This window comes from Anas platyrhynchos, chromosome 5 (genome assembly GCF_047663525.1).
Source record: "Anas platyrhynchos isolate ZD024472 breed Pekin duck chromosome 5, IASCAAS_PekinDuck_T2T, whole genome shotgun sequence".
In the NCBI taxonomy this organism is placed as follows: domain Eukaryota; kingdom Metazoa; phylum Chordata; class Aves; order Anseriformes; family Anatidae; genus Anas; species Anas platyrhynchos.
The window spans coordinates 14,776,949-14,796,397 of NC_092591.1; the positions used below are offsets into that span (position 1 = coordinate 14,776,949).

The 19,449-nt window shown below is 37.0% G+C and overlaps 2 protein-coding genes across 4 annotated transcripts in view; one reads left to right on the forward strand and one right to left on the reverse strand.

Moving 5' to 3' along the window:
- Positions 1–504: 504 nt before the first annotated feature.
- GSKIP (GSK3B interacting protein) lies at positions 505–4,795 on the reverse strand. Of its 2 annotated transcripts, none has more exons than XM_005020756.6 (3): positions 4,773–4,795; positions 3,056–3,314; positions 505–2,418 (listed from the first exon to the last, which is right to left on the reverse strand). In XM_005020756.6, the coding sequence occupies exons 2-3, from the start codon at positions 3,311–3,313 to the stop codon at positions 2,260–2,262; spliced, it is 417 nt and encodes a 138-aa protein (XP_005020813.2). In that variant the 5' UTR covers position 3,314; positions 4,773–4,795; the 3' UTR covers positions 505–2,259. The 2 variants fall into 2 exon arrangements, with proteins under 2 accessions (XP_005020813.2, XP_027314712.1); XM_027458911.3 differs by lacking the exon at positions 4,773–4,795 and adding an exon at positions 4,155–4,308.
- ATG2B (autophagy related 2B) overlaps positions 4,331–19,449 on the forward strand; it is a 44,683-nt gene continuing 29,564 nt past the window's right edge. The window contains exons 1-11 of one of the 2 annotated variants that reach the window (XM_013100720.5): positions 4,331–4,886; positions 8,490–8,652; positions 10,441–10,593; positions 11,538–11,640; positions 12,508–12,670; positions 13,154–13,333; positions 15,265–15,361; positions 16,237–16,419; positions 17,045–17,199; positions 17,999–18,110; positions 18,269–18,530. In XM_013100720.5, the coding sequence (XP_012956174.3) occupies positions 4,725–4,886; positions 8,490–8,652; positions 10,441–10,593; positions 11,538–11,640; positions 12,508–12,670; positions 13,154–13,333; positions 15,265–15,361; positions 16,237–16,419; positions 17,045–17,199; positions 17,999–18,110; positions 18,269–18,530 (1,733 nt within the window). In that variant the 5' untranslated portion in view covers positions 4,331–4,724. Of the gene's footprint in view, positions 4,887–8,489; positions 8,653–10,440; positions 10,594–11,537; positions 11,641–12,507; positions 12,671–13,153; positions 13,334–15,264; positions 15,362–16,215; positions 16,420–17,044; positions 17,200–17,998; positions 18,111–18,268; positions 18,531–19,449 lie in introns of those variants that run through there. The other variant, XM_072038316.1, reaches the window with a different exon arrangement.

Here is a 19,449-nt window from a genome sequence, read left to right on the forward strand (position 1 = left end):
GTGAGTGCTTCAAATAAGCTCCCTTCAAGCAACAATTCTAAGTATAAGGACCAGAGAGCGCGTTATTCATAAACCCAGAATAAGAAATTGTGGAATAACATAGCTCTCCCCTTTTGAAGTTAATAGTTCAGTACAAGAAGTAATATAAATTTATTCTGGTAACACCTACAAACCATATGTTTTAGAAGTATTTCTCAGCTTAGGTTTATAATAAGCACTTGAAATGACAAAGCATTTTAAATATGTCTATGAAAAAGTTCTTGGCAATATAACATTATCTTTGTCATTTTTTTCCACTTGTATTTGTCATGCCTCCTTTCCAAGTCCCTCTGCAGTCACTTACCATATCTTTTCATGACAGGCTCAGTGGATACAAGCTTGCAGCCAGAGGTATTTTGGAAATAGTTCTTAAATATTAGATTGTTAACAAGTGTTTAAGGAAAGAATAACTTTGGTTGTTCACATCCCCTCTCTCCCCCCCATCCCCAAGAAAGCTACAACACATTGGTGTGTGCATTTGTTTAATGCTTTAGTCGTTTAAATAGAACAAGTAAATTAATTGCAAGGGAAAATATTCAAATATAAATTCGGTAAAGTACATTCTCCTCACAGAGGACTAACCACGTGCCACAGACCTGTGTGCAAAAGAGAGCCTATGAACAATTTTTAGAGCATAGATTCATACCCTGGAGCACAGGATTAACATCCCAAGTGCCAATCTAACAAGATAAAGAAATCAAGCTCTAGAAAACAGAAGCACTGACTGCAGTTGTCTCATCAGTCATAGTTATAACATCACTACCCCAAAGCTATTATAGAAGCTCTTTGCGGCCTCTCTAATTAGATTATTCTTCAGCAGGTGTAAGCCAATATAGGTCTACTGAAATCACTGGAACTGATGTATTCGTTAAGTGTGACTCCAAGAAAGCTACTGCATATACTTAGCACCTAAACATGGCAGAATAAATTAAGATGCACAAATACTGAGTAATACAAGAATACAAAAAGTATGACGGTCACAAAATGCTAGATTAGAAGTTCTAGTATTTCTAGCCAACAGTATCTTTTTAAAAAAAGTCTACCATTCAATACGTACTTGAAAAGTTACAGCAATACAATAGATTTATAAAGAGATTTATATCATTTTTAAAGTAGAAAATACAAGTTACACCTTCCAGCTTGTATTAGCCTTAGCAAATTTCATACAACCTTTGGTTTCAAACCAATACAATGCAAGTAACATTACAGTGCTTACTCATTATTCATTAGGAGAGGATGCTGTACAATTGAGGGAGAAAAGTTGAAAAACAGGAGTACCAAAGTACTGTATTATAGAAAGTAAAGGCTGAAGCAAAAATACTCTTGGGTATATCCTGTACATCATGTAAACAGACATTCAGAACAGTAAACAGGCTAAAATGTCTTTCAAACCTCCCAACCAGTTACAATATAGCATACATACATATATATCATATATAACATCGTCTTTAGGGAATGTAGCCTGTTACATCTGAATTTACTTCTGTGCTTAGCTCATTTGCAATTCAGACAATACATTCATATAGTAGCAGTACATCTAATTCACTCTTTGGAGTGTGTTGGTTGCCACAGACACGGACAAGATCAAACAATACCGAGCTTTCCTTTTAACTCAGGTGCTATTATTATATAATCAACACTCAACTGTTCAAAAGTCATCCTTCTTGCTACTGAAGCTTAGAATTTTCAGATTTATGCACAGCAAATCAAGCTGAAATTCTATTCTATGCAAAAAAGTAAAGATCTGTTTTAAACTGAAAATAATTGCCTGTTCTACCCAATCAATTTCAATTACTAGATGTTAATCAGACAGTTAACTTCTATTTTAAAAAGCATATATGACAATGATCAGTAAGCATACGCCAAAAAAAAAAAGATTACTACTTGCCTCTGTAATATGCAGTCTCTACGTATTTTCAAGAATTTTGGATAGTAACATTTTGAAGAGAACAAATTTTTTTTAAATGTTGTGAGAAGCAAGGTATTTGCTCACCTTCAGCAAGAAGAAAAAATAAGTTTAGTAGTTTTACAGTTTAGCAATAGCACTGTGATATGCACTAATCCTCTGAAGCAAAATGCTATAGATCAGTACTAGTATGTAGCAGATGTTAATGCAAGAAATTGAGCTTAAGATGTTTGTGGCTGTGTTTGTAAGAAAGAATGCAGTGCCTCATACTAAGAATTCCTTCTAATATTAGATCTTCTTCACTTTAGAGTAAATCACGACTGATCTTTCTTCAAAGCTTCTAGTCTTTGTAGTAATGCATTTCCAAACACCTCTCGATATGCAGGGCTGAGAGAGTCCAATAAGGAGTAGACAGTTTCATGGTACGGTGTCTGCAAACTGTCATCAGTCTGATCAAAATCATAAGCTACTATCTGTAACAAAGAAATCATTGGTTAATTTTTTTGTGATTAGGATCACCTTGCAATGGGAAATAGATACCACAAAGTTTAAGTTTTCCAGTAAGGCAGTACAGTAATATGCAAAGAAGATACTTGATTTAAATTGCAGTCTGTGCTTTCTACTGCAGGGCTTACCGGTAATACAGCATTTAGACTGTTACAAATACTTTCTTCCAAAACTCAGAATATTAGTAAAAACTGTCATTGTCACCTTTGAAAAGAAGTCTTACATCTATGTAAGATTCTCACATACACTATAAATGGTAGAAAATAGAGTTGTATACATATTGTGTTAATGATTTATCTGGGTACCTGAGAAACCCAGAGTGCTAACGCCTATAATAAATATGTCCATTGGCTACTTCAGTCTTCATCATTTTGCAGACGTCTATACAAAAATGCCTGTTTTTCCATCAAGTTCTCTTCTCGCTTTGTTTGAAGTAACTAAAGTTCCCCTTTCTAGGGAAACATGTAGAACAGGCTTTCATAAAAGTACAAGATAAATGTGTGTGTTATTTTGGTACCTCTGAAGTATCTTTCTAGACACATTTTGAACAAGATCATTACTCAAAACAAAGAGGCATAAGAAATTATAAACAAATTAGTTTACCCTGAGTCCTGCTTCAGTGAGCTCCAGGCAGTACCTGTTCCTTTCCCTGGTTTCCACATTGATATACGCCACATCCTCCGCACATGGAAGGGTTTTTGAGACAAACATGTTGCTGACAGCGAAAAGAACATCATTCACAACAGCTTCGGCTTCTAGTCTCATATCTTTCACATCTGTTCCTTCAAAGTCTGTATAATCAGAATCCTCTTCAAATCCTGTATTACTGGGAGACTCCATAGGATTGCAGTCAGTCTCCATTCTGCATATGGAAACGTGCATTTTAGATTATACCACTACACTCAATATATGACATTAATAACACAAAACTAAAGGAGCATCTTAAGCAGGCATATTTACCACTGTCCGAAAAAGTAAGAGAGGAGACTCAGTGAATTCGGCAACTAGGGCCAGCCCAGAGAACTCCAAACCTTGCTGTTTTGTTCCTGCCAGCACCCAGGAGCTACCACAGGAGCTGCTGCTTCACAGACAGGCAATTGGCAGCGAGTTGTGTAAGGCTCTGTTATGATTCAGCAGCAGCTAGCTCTGCACTTCGCTCATCCAGAGTGCACTAAGAAAACCACGTGATGCCAGCAAAAACTGCAATTAACAGCTGCTGAAAATTGGTGAACGTAGTCTATTATTGAATAATTCACCATCGTTATTGATGAATTTAATACAGATTTCCAAGCGTCTGTGAACCAAATGGGTTATCAGAGGTTATGAGGACAGATTAAAAACAAGGTTTTTGTTTAGCTGCACTAAACAGCCATCCCCTTGCTTGGTTTTTACGCAGTAAAAGCCAGTACGACACACACAGCCGGCCTGCGACCACAAAGAGCCGGCCGCGGCGCTACCCCACACCCCGGGGAACCTGCCCGAGCCCTGCAGCGCAGCCCCGGCAGGAGCAAGCCCCTCGCAGCACCCCGCCACCTCCGTCGCTGCCTCACAAACCCACCCGGCGCCCGCACGCGGCCCCAGCCCAGGCTTAGGCAGCCCCCGAAGCCCGGCGGCTCCGAGGGAAGGCCGCTCAGGGCAAACTCGCGTCGCACGGAGAGGAGCGGGGAGCCGCCCCCAGCAGTCCACCCACCCACCCACCTACCGGCGCGGGCGCCCGGCACCGAAGAGCGCTCGCCCCGCTCGCCCCGGGGCCGCTCCCCGCAGAACCAGAGCCAGAGCCGGCCCCGGCCCCGGCTCCACCGCCTCCCGCGGCCGCTTCCGCCCCCGCCTCCTCCGCCGGGGACGCCATTTCCTCGCGGACGTCAGGGGGCCGGGCACAGCGCTCGGCGGAGCGGGGGGGGGCGAAGCGGGAAGGAAGGCGACAAACAAACAGCCCGCGTCGGCCCGGCTCGGCCCGGCACGGCCCAGCTTGGCACGGCAGCGGAGAGCTGACAGGGGGCGCCCCCCCAGCCCTTTCCCTCGCCGCACCCCGCGGCGCCGCCGTCCCCCCCTGCGCCGCTCGCGGGGCGCCGAGAAGATGGCGGCGGCGGCGTGAGGATGGAGCTACCTGCCTGAGGGCAGGCGGTGCCGCCCCTCCGGCCGTGCCTGGCCGCGGGGAGCCCCGGCGGGAGCCAGCGCTGAGGGGCGAGGCCGGGCCCGGCGGCTGCCGCTCGCCCCCTTCTCTGTATCCGGCCGCCCTGTCCCGCTGCCCGGCCCCCAGCGCGCCGCCGCCATGCCGTGGCCTTTCTCGGAGTCCATCAAGAAGAGGGCCTGCAGGTACCTGCTGCAGAGGTACCTGGGCCACTTCTTACAGGAGAAGCTCAGCCTGGAGCAGCTCAGCCTGGATCTCTACCAGGGCACCGGCTCCCTGACGCAGGTCCCCCTGGATAAGTGGGTAAGAGATGCCGGCGCTTCGCCCCCTCGGCTCCTGCTGCGGCTGAGGGACCAGCTGATCGCCTGCCCCCGGCTGCCACCCACTTCGTTTTCAGTACCCGGCCTCCTTATGTAAAAAGTTAGAGCCATAATTAGCGTCTCATCCAGGGAACTCTCCTCTGATGTGCGAACACTTGAAAAAAAAAATAATCTGGGCATTTATTACGGATGTATTTTTCTGGCCATGGCTTGGTTTTGTTGTTTGGTTTTGATTATGGATGAGAAAAGAGGTGTTCTGAGTTTAAGTGAAAGAAGGCAGGAGCTGCTGACTTCTCAGGGAGAAGGAGCCAGTGCTGCCCAGGCCACTGGAAATTGTTGCTGTAGTTCCTGAGAATCCTGTTTACTGACTACTGCTAGAGACAATAAAAACACATAGTGATCCCTCTTCTATCTCTGCTTTGTCTTCAGCAGGGAGGCCCTTAGTTCTTTCTGGCAGTGTTGTGCTGGACTTCAGGGACTGTTTTTAGGGATCCCCACAGCCTAGGCTTGGAAATGATGACAGTATGTGTTGACAAGAAATGGGAAGCTGTTTTTAGCTGAGTTAGCAGGTGGGCTGTGTTGCTTTGAACCAACAGAAGTTTTTTCCAGCCCTGTTCTGTATGTATTTATGTATAAGTATGTATGTGTCTGTACACATACAAACACTTGTACCCTACTGTAGTTATTCAGAAGTCTGTGTCCATGTAGTGTCTTGTAAAGTTTCTTGGGTTAATTAGCAATGGCACTGCATTCCACCTGCCAGTCAAATGAGTGTCATGAGGAGCTTTAAGTGCTTCTGTGTGTCAGTCACTGACTTTAAAGGTAGCATGGATGATTAACTATGCAGGCTTAATGCTTCACAAGCTACTGACAAAACACGTTTTTACAATACTGTGCTCTGGGTTCATTTTAAAATGCTTGTGAATGATATTTTCAGATAATGATTTTCCTGTTGTTTATGTACAAGTATGTTGGAAAGTGGCAGGGGACAGACATTTGTAGAAATGCTCAAAATTACCAGGGTTTTAGTGTTGGGAGTTGTTGTTTTCTTCCTTTTCAGTGTTGTCCACATCTTGTTTTCTGTGGCTGGCAGTAAAGCTGTTAGGCTTTGAGTAGTTATGCCCTCTAGTGGGTGTCACGGCAGTCCTCACTAGTCAAACTGACATTATTTGAAATACAAATATTTTGAAATAGAGGCAGTTATAGACAATAGTAAATGAATACTTAATTATGGATACAGAGTGATTAAGTGTCTGTACACTAAGGCTTAGGTTATCTTTCCCATTTGTAGATCAACATTTTTCTTTCTGACTTGTAAACAATGAATGACAAGTTTGAGGTTCTCTGCACGTGACTCTCATGTATGACAGATTGCAAAACAGATGTCACGGAAGTACTACAGCCACTTTTTTTTCTCTAGCTGTTTTAAGCTTGTTCTCTGCGAATCACCAGGATGACTGTAGTTTTGCATATTATCTCATCCATTTTTGTGGATACATTTGTTCATCTTAATATGTAGAAAGATGTACATGTGTTTACAATTTCTACAGATAGAAATGCCTGGGGCTATTGCCGTAACACCCTTGCTGCCTGGACTGTTGAGAAAAATCAGAATGTGTCCCATGTTATTTGTGGTTGAATGTTAGTACACATTGAATAGTATTTTAGCAGGTAGTATTGCTGTGATTCCAGCTGCATACTTCCAGTCAAACATGGGAAAAAGTCCTGATGCGAAGGCTGTACTTCAGTTTTAAAATTTTGCTTAGAATGCTCTAATTAGTTCTTTCTAGGTACAACAGAAAATTGTCAGGCACAACAAGAAAAATGCCTGATTTTTCTTGTCTTTTAGATAGTAAATTTCTATTTTAAAGTAATAAGGAATGTATTTAATAATTTTTGTTGTAGTGTATCTTGCTAGCAAAAAGTTTTGAGGTCAGATTTATTCAAAATTGATTTTAATAACTAGCTTACTTCCTTTTATAGCAAATTAATTTGTAAATGTTCAAGTAATTTAACCTGATTTGAAAATCACACTGATTCTTTTTTCATACCAAATAATTACTTCTTGCTTTATCTTATGCTACTGCCACATCTATAAATGTTACATTTAATTCAAAATAACATTTTAATGTCTTTGAATCTTCATTGTTTGATTATTAACAACTTTCCTGACAGAACTGTTTCAAGTTCTGTTTTTAAGTTGGTGTCTTTCTACTGCTTGAGTGGACTTTGGAACAGGAACTAGGAAAGCATACAAGTAGACAAAAGTCTAAAAGCCAATTTACTGAGAGTATAGAACAAGTTAACACAAAGTGACTGTTACAACTGGAGACTTATGAATGAAAAAAATCTCATTTTATGAAGTTTTTGTTCATTTTAATTTTAAACCATCCTATAGAGATGATAGAACAGCATTTTAAAAATAAATAAAAACTGAAAGCATCTTTTAATTCCTTATCTTTTTAATGTATCAAATTTATACTTTTTTGAGGTAAAATCAAAGTTTGTGTTCAAGATAGGAAGGTTGAAACCACACGTTTGTCTGTAGAATGCTGTTTCCTAATACTACAGCCGCAATCTTCAGTAGGGTCTTGGGTACAGCAGAAAGTTACACTTACCAAGTTTGATGTGAGAGTTAGATTGTGTTTATTTTATTATAGCGGCCTAGATAGTTCTTATTTAGTGAAAATTGGAATTATTGAACATTTGAATTAGTGCAAACGGGGCTGCTTTCTTTATATAGATGGGAAAAATGTGTTTGGTTTGAAAAAGGGCTCTTTTGGACTCTAGTTGTAATGAAATCACTATGGTGCAAAAAGACCTTTCTGAGGATTACAGAAAACTTCTAAATCCTTAATTACTGTTTCAGAGCTGACTTCCATTTCTGTCATCGATTTCACTCTTTGTGATACTTACAGGAACTTGATTGACTGGAGTTTTGTTTATAAAGTCATTGTAAAGGACTCGATTAATGAAACAGTTTCTGTTGAATATTGGATTGTCAACTGAGTTTCAATTTTTGTAATTTTAAATTAGTGTTGAACATGACTTTGAACACAATAAAATCTAATTTAGAAATGGCAAGTATGGTATGAAGCAAGAGATGATTACTTGGTTGTGTTGTTCCATTGTTGCAGGGAAGGGTCAAATGAGTGTTACATTAAAATTTGTCTTGTGAAATAGGCTTGCCACAGAAACCAGGTACTTACCTGGTTTTTAGTCTTAATATTGCTAGAAATTGGTCTTCCAGTATTGGTAGAAAAAGAACAGATGAACCTGTATCAGTATTGTGGTATTTATAACAGTAGGATAGCAGAATTTGTTGATGTGGTATAAAAATACAGGTTATGTAGCTAGCCACAGATAAAACCGTACTATGTTGAAAGCTCAGTAGTGAATGGAAACAAATTATGATGGAATCAAAATACTTGGAAACAGCTGGTTTATTGTTTCTCTAATTCCTTTTCTAATAGATCAATGTTTTCTTACATACAGTGTATGTGTGTATATATACACATACACACATGCATGTATATGCATTATTGTTGTTATTATGCTGATTTTTTTTTTCTTGATTCTCTTCTAGTGTCTTAATGAGATCCTGGAGTCTGCGGATGCACCTCTGGAAGTCACAGATGGTTTTATCCAGTCAATTTCTTTATCTGTTCCATGGGGATCGTTGCTACAGGATAACTGTGCATTGGAAGTAAAAGGATTAGAGATGGTCTTCAGGCCAAGACCAAGGCTTGGTAGGCTTGTTTTTTCATTTTTGAAAAGGAGACTTCACAGTTTTTCAGAGGAAAAAGGCTGCACCTGCTTTAGTCAGTTCTTAGCATTATTTAAAGTGTCATTTTAATTTACATACATTAACAATAGGGAATGTTGTAAAGAAACTGTCAAGTGTTTCCTAATTGGTTGTTCTATTAAATAACTTACAATGTTTATAATACTGGTGTATCTTTTCTTCCAAACAGCTTCAGGCATATTGAAATGAAACAGTGCAGCATGGTAGGGAGTTTCTGTTAGCTGTTTTTTTTGGTTATTGTGTGCCAAGTGCTGTTAGTCAACATTAGTAGATGTGGACCTTGGCTGTTACGTGGCAGGAGAAGAACACAACAGTGTGAGACTCTGAGGAGGGGGTTCAGTGAGGTACTGGCTTTCTTCAGCAACTTCATAGCAGAATCTGCATTTAGTGTGTATATTTGGATAACAGATACATTTTAATTGCTATCACAGTCTGAAATAATTACTGTAAATACTTATTAGCTTTGGTTATAATTCTGAGAGTATTGTTTGAGCTCTTCTGGTTTGTCTGTATCCATACAAATCTAGATGATCTAGTTTTGATTATTCTGGTGACAAATTTTTAGTGACTCTGAAACTCCCAGAAAATCTGTTAACACTTATTATTATAGCATGTGTGGGACATCCCTGTGCATTTTTAATTTGTGGAAATTAAAGCATGAATGTTTGAAGGATTTTAATTTGTTTTCCTTTTTATAGTGTAAAGAAGACGGAAGAAAATATTTTCTTCCAATATTTTTTCTTGATTATTCTATATTTCTTTTCATAAATGGAAAAATGCATAAATCTATTCTTCATCTTTCACAGATTACTTTAAGTAACACATTTTCTCCATTTCATTCTTGTTTGTTTGACTGGAACTAAATTTTGAGCAGTCTTACTTTCCCAGTTAAGATTATTTCTTTGAAAGAATGGTAGTATAAGGAGAAAGGTTTATTTGTTCACTTTCATTCATTTATTTCTATTTGATCAACAGTGCTGGTTTTATTTGTTTGCTAAACTGGAATGTTTTGTCCATTTAACATGTTTGCATTTGTGCTTGTTGTACTGTTAGTTTCCTGTACTAGAGTGTTATGTTTGAAGTTTATTACCTTTTCTAACCTAGATTTATAGGGTTTGCTCACAAAAGGCTTGGTGTGAGCTGATAGAGTTTCAATTAAGTTAATCTATCTGCTAAAAAAACTTGTTCAGTTTAACACATGCTGTGCTCTTGGAATGCTGTTTTATGATTTTATAGTTACTAGGTCAGGTCTGCATTAGACATTTAAACATGTTTAAATTAACATGCTAAGATAACATTTTAAACCTTGTTAAGTCTTCCATCATCTAGGATGTGTTTCAAATGGAATAGGAAACCCAAAAATAATTCTTAAAAACAAAGTTATTTCTCTTATTTCATTTTGCTGATTATGCCTGCAAAATCATACCAGTGTAATAAACTTTAGAGTGAAATTATTTACTTAAAGCAATGCTGAAGATTGGTTAATTTGAATAGTGCTTTCATCCTTTCAAATACCAGAATCTCACCAGTGCAGTTTAAACAGATTAAAGTAATTTAAAAGTAGCGTATCTCATAAAGACAGATCATGACTAAATTTGTTTTTAGGTATGACTTGTTACCAAGTTGTTGAAACTATTTTATTGTTGTCCAAAACGTATTACTTATTTCAATTTGTCTTCATTGTTTCAAAATGTTCACAGACAAATTTATTAAGACTTCTCTTACTTTACAGCATCGGGGTCTGAACCTATGTATTGGTCAAGTTTTATGACCAGTAGTATGCAGCTTGCAAAAGAGTGTCTTAGCCAAAAATTGACAGATGAACAAGGAGAAGGATCCCAACCTTTTGAAGGACTTGAGAAATTTGCAGAAACTATTGAAACAGGTATGAATTCATTATTGAGGTCTGAGTGAACATCACAGTTTTTGTTGTATGTCAGTTCTGCAAAATAGAATCTTGTTTGCCCTAACTTTCCTCACAAATCTTTATTTTATACTTGTAAACAGACAGACAGGACAATAGCTCCTGTATTCAAGGTGTGTGTGTGGGGAATATGCTTAAAAATGTGTGTATGCATACTTCAGTGGACAGAATGAGCCCTTCTTCAGGGCCAAATTGGCCATTGTTTACACCAGAACAATTGAGGTAAATCTGTGCGTGAATGATTGGTGAGGTGCCTTACTTGCGGAGGTACCAGTTTTAGTACATCATGCAAACTTACTGTTCTAAGTGTTGATGCTTTTGAAGAAAATCAAAATGTTTTTTCAACTCATTTTACACAAAGCTGACTTGTTAGGATGTGTATGTCAACGATCACACCATGTTGCTAGATATACTTTAGAAACTATGCTTGCTGTTGTTGAAGTGGAAGAAAATAAGTGTTTATGACCATGTGATGGAATGGAGAGCCTTGTGCTGGAATGTCTGAGCTAAGGGAAACATTTAAAATCAGATCTAGAAATAGAAGTATACAGATAAAGACCCATGGTGCTTATAGCAATGTTTAGGAGTGGAGTCATGGTGTGCAATGCAGCAGATGTTTTAAGGGTCATCCACGTTGAGCCATGGAACAACTTGGTTTGAGTCGCTGTTTGCTCAAGTCCATTACAGTCCATTTCATGGTGTGATTGTACGTATTAGACATTTAGTAGTACTTCATATCATCACTTGAGATCTTGTTACTTTATTAAACTTAATGGCAATTTGTTTTCACTGAAATAAATATTGAGAACTTTGCCAATTTAAAATGGCCTTTCATTTGGTTTATAAAAGTTGTAACTGAGTAAAGTGACTTAAGTGCTTGCTGTCTTTTAATTTTCTCATTTAAGTTCTACGAAGAGTGAAAGTTACCTTTTTAGATACTGTTTTGCGAGTTGAACATGTGCCAGAAAACTCTAAAAGTGGAACTGCACTTGAAATTCGAATTGAAAGGTAAAGACTTTTAGAAAAATCTATCTGTAGTTATATTTTTTTCAAGACATTTTTTTGCTGCATCTTGTACAAAGTATTTTACCATGTGAACATAAACACATCTTTATATACAGTTAGACACTAGATCTTGAGTAGCCCCGTTATAGAGCCAGGGAGCAGTTTCTCCACTGAACTATAACTGCACAATATTTAATCATCAAATTAGAAGAGATCTAGACTTTTCGAAAGACAAGGTAATGACCGCTACCACAATTAATGAAAACCGTCTCTCAGACGCTCCAAAGTCATTTGATATTACTGGCAAATCAGGCCACCTCTTACTCAAAAGGGATAAATAGCATGCTGTTTTGATATTTGATACAACTTATTTATGGAAAGTCAGATGTATTTTTCCACTGCAGATTCTCTTATGTGGAGACTTGCACCAAAAATTTATGGGACTGGAATACATTTTCTCTATATTCAAATTCAATATTGACACTGAATATTACTTTCAAATAGTGCTTGTAGACAACATAAAAATATTAGATGGTAGATTTTCCAAAAAACAGGAATATGCCCAACACTGTTTCCTAGTGGAAACAGTGTTGGGCAGACTCCTTCGTTTTACAGTCAGATTAGACATAAGTACTAGGGTAATACACCAGGATATATTTACACTAGAAGCATGTTGCAATTGTCCTGTAGAAAATTGAAGGTTTCCACCCATTCCCAGAGAGTGGTGGTTTCTCCTTTCAGGACAGTCTACGGCATTGTAAATAGTCTGAAGAGGGAGAGAGCATGTACAAACTTAGAGGCTAAATGGCACAATAAAGGTAAAAATTTGCATGCTCCTACCATCTTTATTTCCTTGCTTTTGTCTCCCAGAACTATGTACTGTGATGAAACTGCTGATGAGTGCTCTGGAATTAATGTACATCAGCCCACAGCTTTTGCTCACAAGTTACTTCAGCTCTCAGGTGTCTCTTTCTTCTGGGATGAGTTTCCCGCATCAACAAAGTCCTCCCCAGTGTGTTCAGCTACACAGCTGGTAAAATAAAATGCATTATGTAAGAATGTAAAGTGATGAAGCATAGAATATATTGTTACACTGATGTATTAGATTCATTCTAAAGGATATAGAAATTGAACTTTTACTTGCATCTGTATTTGCTAACGTTCATAAACACTTCTGTTGATTTTTGACAAGGGGGAAGGAAATAGAGACTTTATTACTGAGTAAAATTCAGGATGTATTGTACTGGAATCGGTTTGCAAGTTTAATGTGTGGAAGTCCTCTATAACTTGCTATTCTGTGGAAATTTGCTCCATTTTTTTGTGATGGCCTGATGTTTCAGATTTTCATGTGCCTTGTTTCTTCATGGTTATTAATAAGTGTTTTTTTTAATACCACTATCAAATTTATATTTGTGTGAAATTATCATTTGTGTGATAAGCTTATCTGAAGTGCATGTTTACATCTCATGATAAGAAATGCCATATATTCTAATTCCTATCTCTGTAACATTTTAAGGCAACTGAGCCAAAGCTTTCACCTAGCTGGAACCCAAAAATCACTTATGAGCCACATCCGCAATTAACAAGAAACTTGCCAGAAATTACTCCTTCTGACCCTGTACAGATCAGTAAGCTGATTGGTAGAATGGAGCTGAGCCTAACATTAAAGCAAAATGAAGTACTTCCTGGAGCTAAGGTTAGTCAAGCTTTCCTGGTCTTTAAAATTATTGGTTATGTAGGACTTTTTTTAACTGTACATAAAAATGGTGAGATTTTCACCATTCAAAAGGATCGGCTTAGGTTTTGTTTTAGATTCACTACATTCAATACCAATGTGTATGTCTAAAACATCTTTACAATGGATATCTGATATCTTCCCAGGACATATCATAAAATACAGGAAAAAAAAAAAGGAAAATATAAATATAAAAAAATATTAAAAAAAAAAATAGATATGTTATCTGTTTAAAAAAAAATCCCCTAACAATTATACAGTTTTTAAACTTATAAATAAGAGTAAGTCAAGTGTGGGTTTGTGGGTCTCTTGTTTTTTCTTAAGTAAACACGTTAACTACTTAGATATTCTCCTGCTATTTCTGTGCAACGCAAACAGTAGAAGGAACTGCAGGAGGACAGTTAATTAAAATTACATTTGGAAGTACAAGAAATGCATTGAAATTTCTTAAAGGAGGGTTCTTGCATCTTGGAGATGGAATGAATTTATGTATTGCAGTGAGTCCTGAGGAAATTGTTTTGTTTTCATGAAACTCCTGCTGCTATTCATTTATCCTTTTTTCTTGTAGCACTATGACTAACTTTGCCTATGTATGCATGGAATGTTTAAATGGCTGATTATATCCTTTTACAGTGTTTTTAATTACTTCTAGAATTACAAGTAGTCCTTAAATTCTTACTTAGGTTACAGCACTATTAAACATGTGAATGTTTCTACTTTTGAGTTTTTATGTTAAAATTTATAGCAATAACGTAATAATGCTATATTTAAATGCTAGTAGTTAAAATAACATTTTGACTTTGACGTAAAAATACAGGAAACAAAGCAGTTGAAAATAAAGCTTTTTTTTTTTTTTATTTTCTTTAAAGGTGTGAATAGATGAGTAAATTTGTATAAATAGATGCCCCTTGTCTCCAATTTTAAAAAAATCTATTAACCATTGCAGGGAAATTCTGTTCTACTAGAGTTTTCTTCCATGGGCTGCAAGGGCATCTTGGCTCCAGTGTCTGGAGCACCTTCTCCCCGTCCTTCTTCTCTGACCTTGGGTGTTGCAGGATTGTTTCTCACAGCTGGTTTTTTTCCTTGCAGCCTACGTAGCATTTTGCTGTTTCTTAAATATGTTGTTGCAGGGGTGAAAACCTGCTTCGCTGATGAGCTCAGCTGTGTCCTGAGGAGAGTCTGGTGCAGGGCTGGCTATAACCAGCCCTGCTCAGCACGGGACAGCCCGTGACCTCTTCTCACAGAGGCCATTCCTGCAGCACACCCTGCTACCAACGCTTTGCCACCTACACCCAATATAATGAATATAGGATTCTGGAACTGAAAAATAAATCTATAGCCGTTCTTAATATAAATTTAGCTTGAGCTGTTATCACAAGATATGTGGCTTACTCTGTGGTGTACCATGTTAAAACAAATAGACTTTTAAAATCATTCTGCTCTTTTGGAATAAAGTATTTAAATCTGTTAGTCTGTACACTGAAGAGAAATTCTAGAGAGAATCTTTGCAGTTTTCAAGGTCTACTTCAGAAGGAGCTGATTTCAGTATTTTGTAATTAGTACATAAAAACTAAATGTATACTTCTGGTTGCTTCTAAAATTATTAAAAAAGCAAAACTACTAGCATGTAAATGGTATTCTTGAATTTTCCTGCTAGGTGATTCCGTATTTAATTTAATCAACTAAACAGTCAGTGAGACAGGTCTGTTCATCTTGCCAAGCTACAGATCAGAAGCAATACACTGTTAAAAGTTCTAGCTGTTGGATGACGAAAGTATTGCTGGGATGGCTGTATTCTTCACAGCATCAAAATGTATCATCAAAATATTTGAGTCAAGACTTATCAAGAAAAATTGTGTTCATTAATTTTTGTCCTTTTTTTTTTTTTGCAGTTGGATGTAGATGGACAGATAGACTCTGTACATCTGTTTATGTCACCAAGGCAGGTGCATCTTCTGTTGGACATGGTAGCAGCTATTGCAGGACCAGGCAAGTGAGCATTCCGTAAATGTTAAATGTGTATTTAGGTTGACGGGAATGAAAATTTGTAAGATAAACAAGTTTCTTCAGTGGAAAAAATGTTTGTGGTGGTAGATTAATAATTTTCATCTGTTTTTAGCAAAATGCTCTGTGTATTACTATAATGCGATTTTTATTCAGTTGCAGATTGTTGGTAATGAAAATGCAGGTAATTATTTTTTTATTTTTATATATATATTTTTAAAGACTAGAGATTAGGAAATGGAAGTTGGAGAAAGTCAGCAGGCCAGAACATTTCTGGTTCTTACAGCTTCTGTTTGACCAAAGGATTTAGGTTGAAGCGTTCCAGTTCGTTCTGTGTCCTACGCTTTAGAGACAGGCACGGAAAACACTTAATACTGGGTAGATGCTTGATACTCTTCTAACGATGCTGGCATTTTTGTTGCACTAGGCTTGTTAATTGGTTTTGGATAACTGGAAAAGCATTACAAATAGTTTCTGATTTGTATCATCTTCAAACCTGAAATTTTAATAATTCCTTAATAGTAAAATCTTCAAGGGATTGTGTCCATTAGTCTCTAAAGCTGACCCAGAAATATACAGTGATACCATATGTGAACATATCTGCATATATGATCTTAAGACAGTCACTTCAGACTTGAAAGTAATGCTAAAGAGAGAATAATCCATCTTGGAAGCATAAAATCCCCAAAACAATGTGTATATATACATCTGATACACAACAGATGTGTGTGCATCTACAGATAGACATGCATATAAATCTACACAGCAATGACAATTGGTTAATTTTCAGATTCAGAATTTAATTTTCTTTGGGATACTGGTGAGGAAGTAACAGTGAGTTTTGTGTCTTCTTAATTTAGAGAGCCTAAGCAGGATAGAATTGTCAAATAAAGATAGGAAGAACCGACCGATGAAGCAGGAAGATGAGTATCGAATCCAGATGGAGTTGAAACGTTATTTGAGAAAAGAGTCTTTATCTGCAGGAGCCTCATCTGAACAAAGCTTCTATGAGACAGAGACTGCCAGAACTCCTTCTAGTCGTGGCAAGTATAAAAGATGATGCAGTGTAGCAAATAACCTGTTGTGAAAATTACATACATTGAGTGTTGATCTTTTAGTCTTAGTAATTTTAGTATCAAAAGAACTTTGACATACTACTATTCAGTGCTACTAATTGTACTGCTGAAAATGAACTTACAGTATTAGGCTGGATTTCATTCAGTGTTTCATTAAAAGTGTTCAGTAATCTATGTTATTTTGCAACATTGTAAATACATGTGAACTGTAGTATCTTTTCAAAATATCATTGAGAAAAGTAATAGTTACATTGCACTAATATTTTTATTTGTTTAAATATTCTTACTGTTTTTTAATATGAAAATGAAAACTTTGATTTGTAAAAAGGTGTGAAATTATAGAAACTATGCCAATTTGAATGTAAAAACAGAGTGGTTGACATTTTATTTTTCTTGCAATTTTTTATAATTTCTGTCTGTATGTACTACTTGTTTTAGTGTCAGGAGAACCTGGAGCTTCTGTGAACAATATATTTAGCTGGTTATTCTGTCTTGCCATTGGATTTCTGAACTTAAAAATACATTCCCATTAAAAATAAAGTTAGTTTTTTACTTCAGAAAGTAACTCTTTATTATCCTTGTTTCTTACTAGAAGAAGAAGTTTTTTTCTCGATGGCTGACATGGACATGTCTCACAGCCTTTCCTCTCTTCCACCTCTTGGAGACCCTCCTACTATGGATCTAGACTTGTCTTTAACTAGTACATACACAACTACACCAGCAGGATCTCCGCTGAGCACTACAGTGGTATGTATAGTATTAACTGCATTTAAAATCTCTTTGAAATCAACATTTTTTCTGTGAAACGGTTAGATAAATATTCTTTGCAATATCAAGAACTGTTACTAGTCAACACTTCCTGTTACCGCAATTTTGCATCCTTCTGTCTGTGTATAGACCTGAAATTGTTTAAGAGCTGTCTTGAGGCATGAAGTTATTTAGAGCTGATAGTATTCCTTGTCAGCTATGGAAGCTGTATTGGAAAGTGTTTTTTGTTTGGCTACCAGGACAGGAAATGGAAAGTACTTGTTTTGAAATTCCTCAGAAATTAACAATGGTCATCTGTGAAAGACCCTTTGATTTTTCACAGCTGTCTATTTGATATCTGAGTCTTGTTTTAACATGGACTATGCTGGCAATGACAATGAAAATACAAAATCATTATATTCATTTCCTAGAGAACAAAAAATTACTCTGTTAACAGATTTGGGAAAGATGGAGATATTAGGTGCCTAGCGTTTTACTTGATTAAAGCTATGGGGAATGTATGCTTTTTACAGAGAAACAAGATAATAGATGTTCATTGAGAGAGCAGCTTTATCCAGGTTTATAAATACGTGGATAAAGACTACTATAGAATTAAAAAACATAGCCTAAAGCATATCTACATCATACAGTTGAGTGTTAAAATGCCATGAAATAGCGTGCTGTTGATTGTTTATGCATGTCTCCACGTTCCTTTGCCTTACTGTTTATATGTTATCTAATAAATAAGTATATGAACATCTATTTAGCAAACTTACGATGTAGCATATTTTTGTTTTAGCTTCAACCAACTTGGGGTGACTTTCTTGACCGTAACAGACAAGAGCTACAACCTCCAAGGGGTTCTTCACTTACAGCCAATGTGGTTCACCAGACTTCCTTAAGAAGGACATGTAAGTAAAAATGCTGTCTTACATTCTACTCTCCAGATCGTTCTGGAAAGAAATTGTTAATGGAGCAACTTGGTAAAAAGAAATGAAAATCAAAAGAAAGATCATGTTATGAATGTTTTATTGCTGAAAAATTATATCGACAAACTTTTGTATTTCAGCTATTCCATCCAGATCTGTTTCTGTGGATGAATCCAGACCTGAGCTTCTTTTTAGACTGGCAGTGGGAACTTTCTCAGTGTCTGTACTTCATATTGACCCTTTACCCCCACCTGAAAGTTCACTGAACCATAACCCATTGACACCAATGGCTCGGGATTTCTTTGCCCGAATAGAAAAGATTGAGCCAGCTAAGTTTGCAACAGAAGATTTTCTGTCTTTCCGAGAAGTGTTTGCAGAAGCTTGTTCTCATGATCACCTTAGGTATAACTTTGCTTATTAATAAATCTAATTTAAGTACATATATTTATCTCTTAAGTAAACTTGAATAAAATAAAGAAGTTTATTTCCATTGGAAATGCCACTTAATTGAATTGCATTGGACTTGTTTGTTAACTTCGAAATAGCCTTGTATTTTGACACCTGTTGTCCAAGATGTATTTTTAATATAAAAAAAAAGAAGCAAAAACATAAACACTAAAGTAAGTCTAGCACCTTTTTATGATTGATCAGTTAATCTAGGTAAAGTTTACTGCAGAAAGCTACAGAATCAGGATCATTAAGTAAAATATTTCTTTAGAAACAGATGTATTTTTAGTACCGTCTTTACTGCAATAGAGGGATTTCTGTTTGGAAATTTCTGTTTGGATTTCTGTTTCTTAGGTTTTTACTTAGTGCAAAATAGTATAGTATTAGTAGGGATAAGAAATGTGGGGAAAAAAAAAAAGTTAACAAAAGCCCTACAGTTAGTCAGGTAGCAATTTTTTTCCTGGAAATTTTTACTGTCCCAGTACAGTGTATGATACAGAATGTTTAAGGGTGTAAACGTATTTTCTTACCTTGTGCATATAAGCTAGGCTTCCTTAGGCACCTGACTTTTTCCTTGTTTATATAAGGATTTCCATCTTTATGTGAATTATACCTTAAGTTAGATGTCTGAAGTGGTCTTCATGAATTTCTCCACGCTGACCATTGTTGAACATATGACAAGTGAAATCCTTTATCTTTATTGCTAAAGCTACAATGAGAAATGTCTTTTTAGCTTTTAAAGAAAAAATTGTCAGTTTTAACGATTTTTTTAAAAAGCTTGTAGTGATCCTTTTTTTTTTTAACATCTATATGTTTAAAGATTGACTTTTCATAATTTTATTATTTCATGCTACTTTCTGTAATTCATAATTTT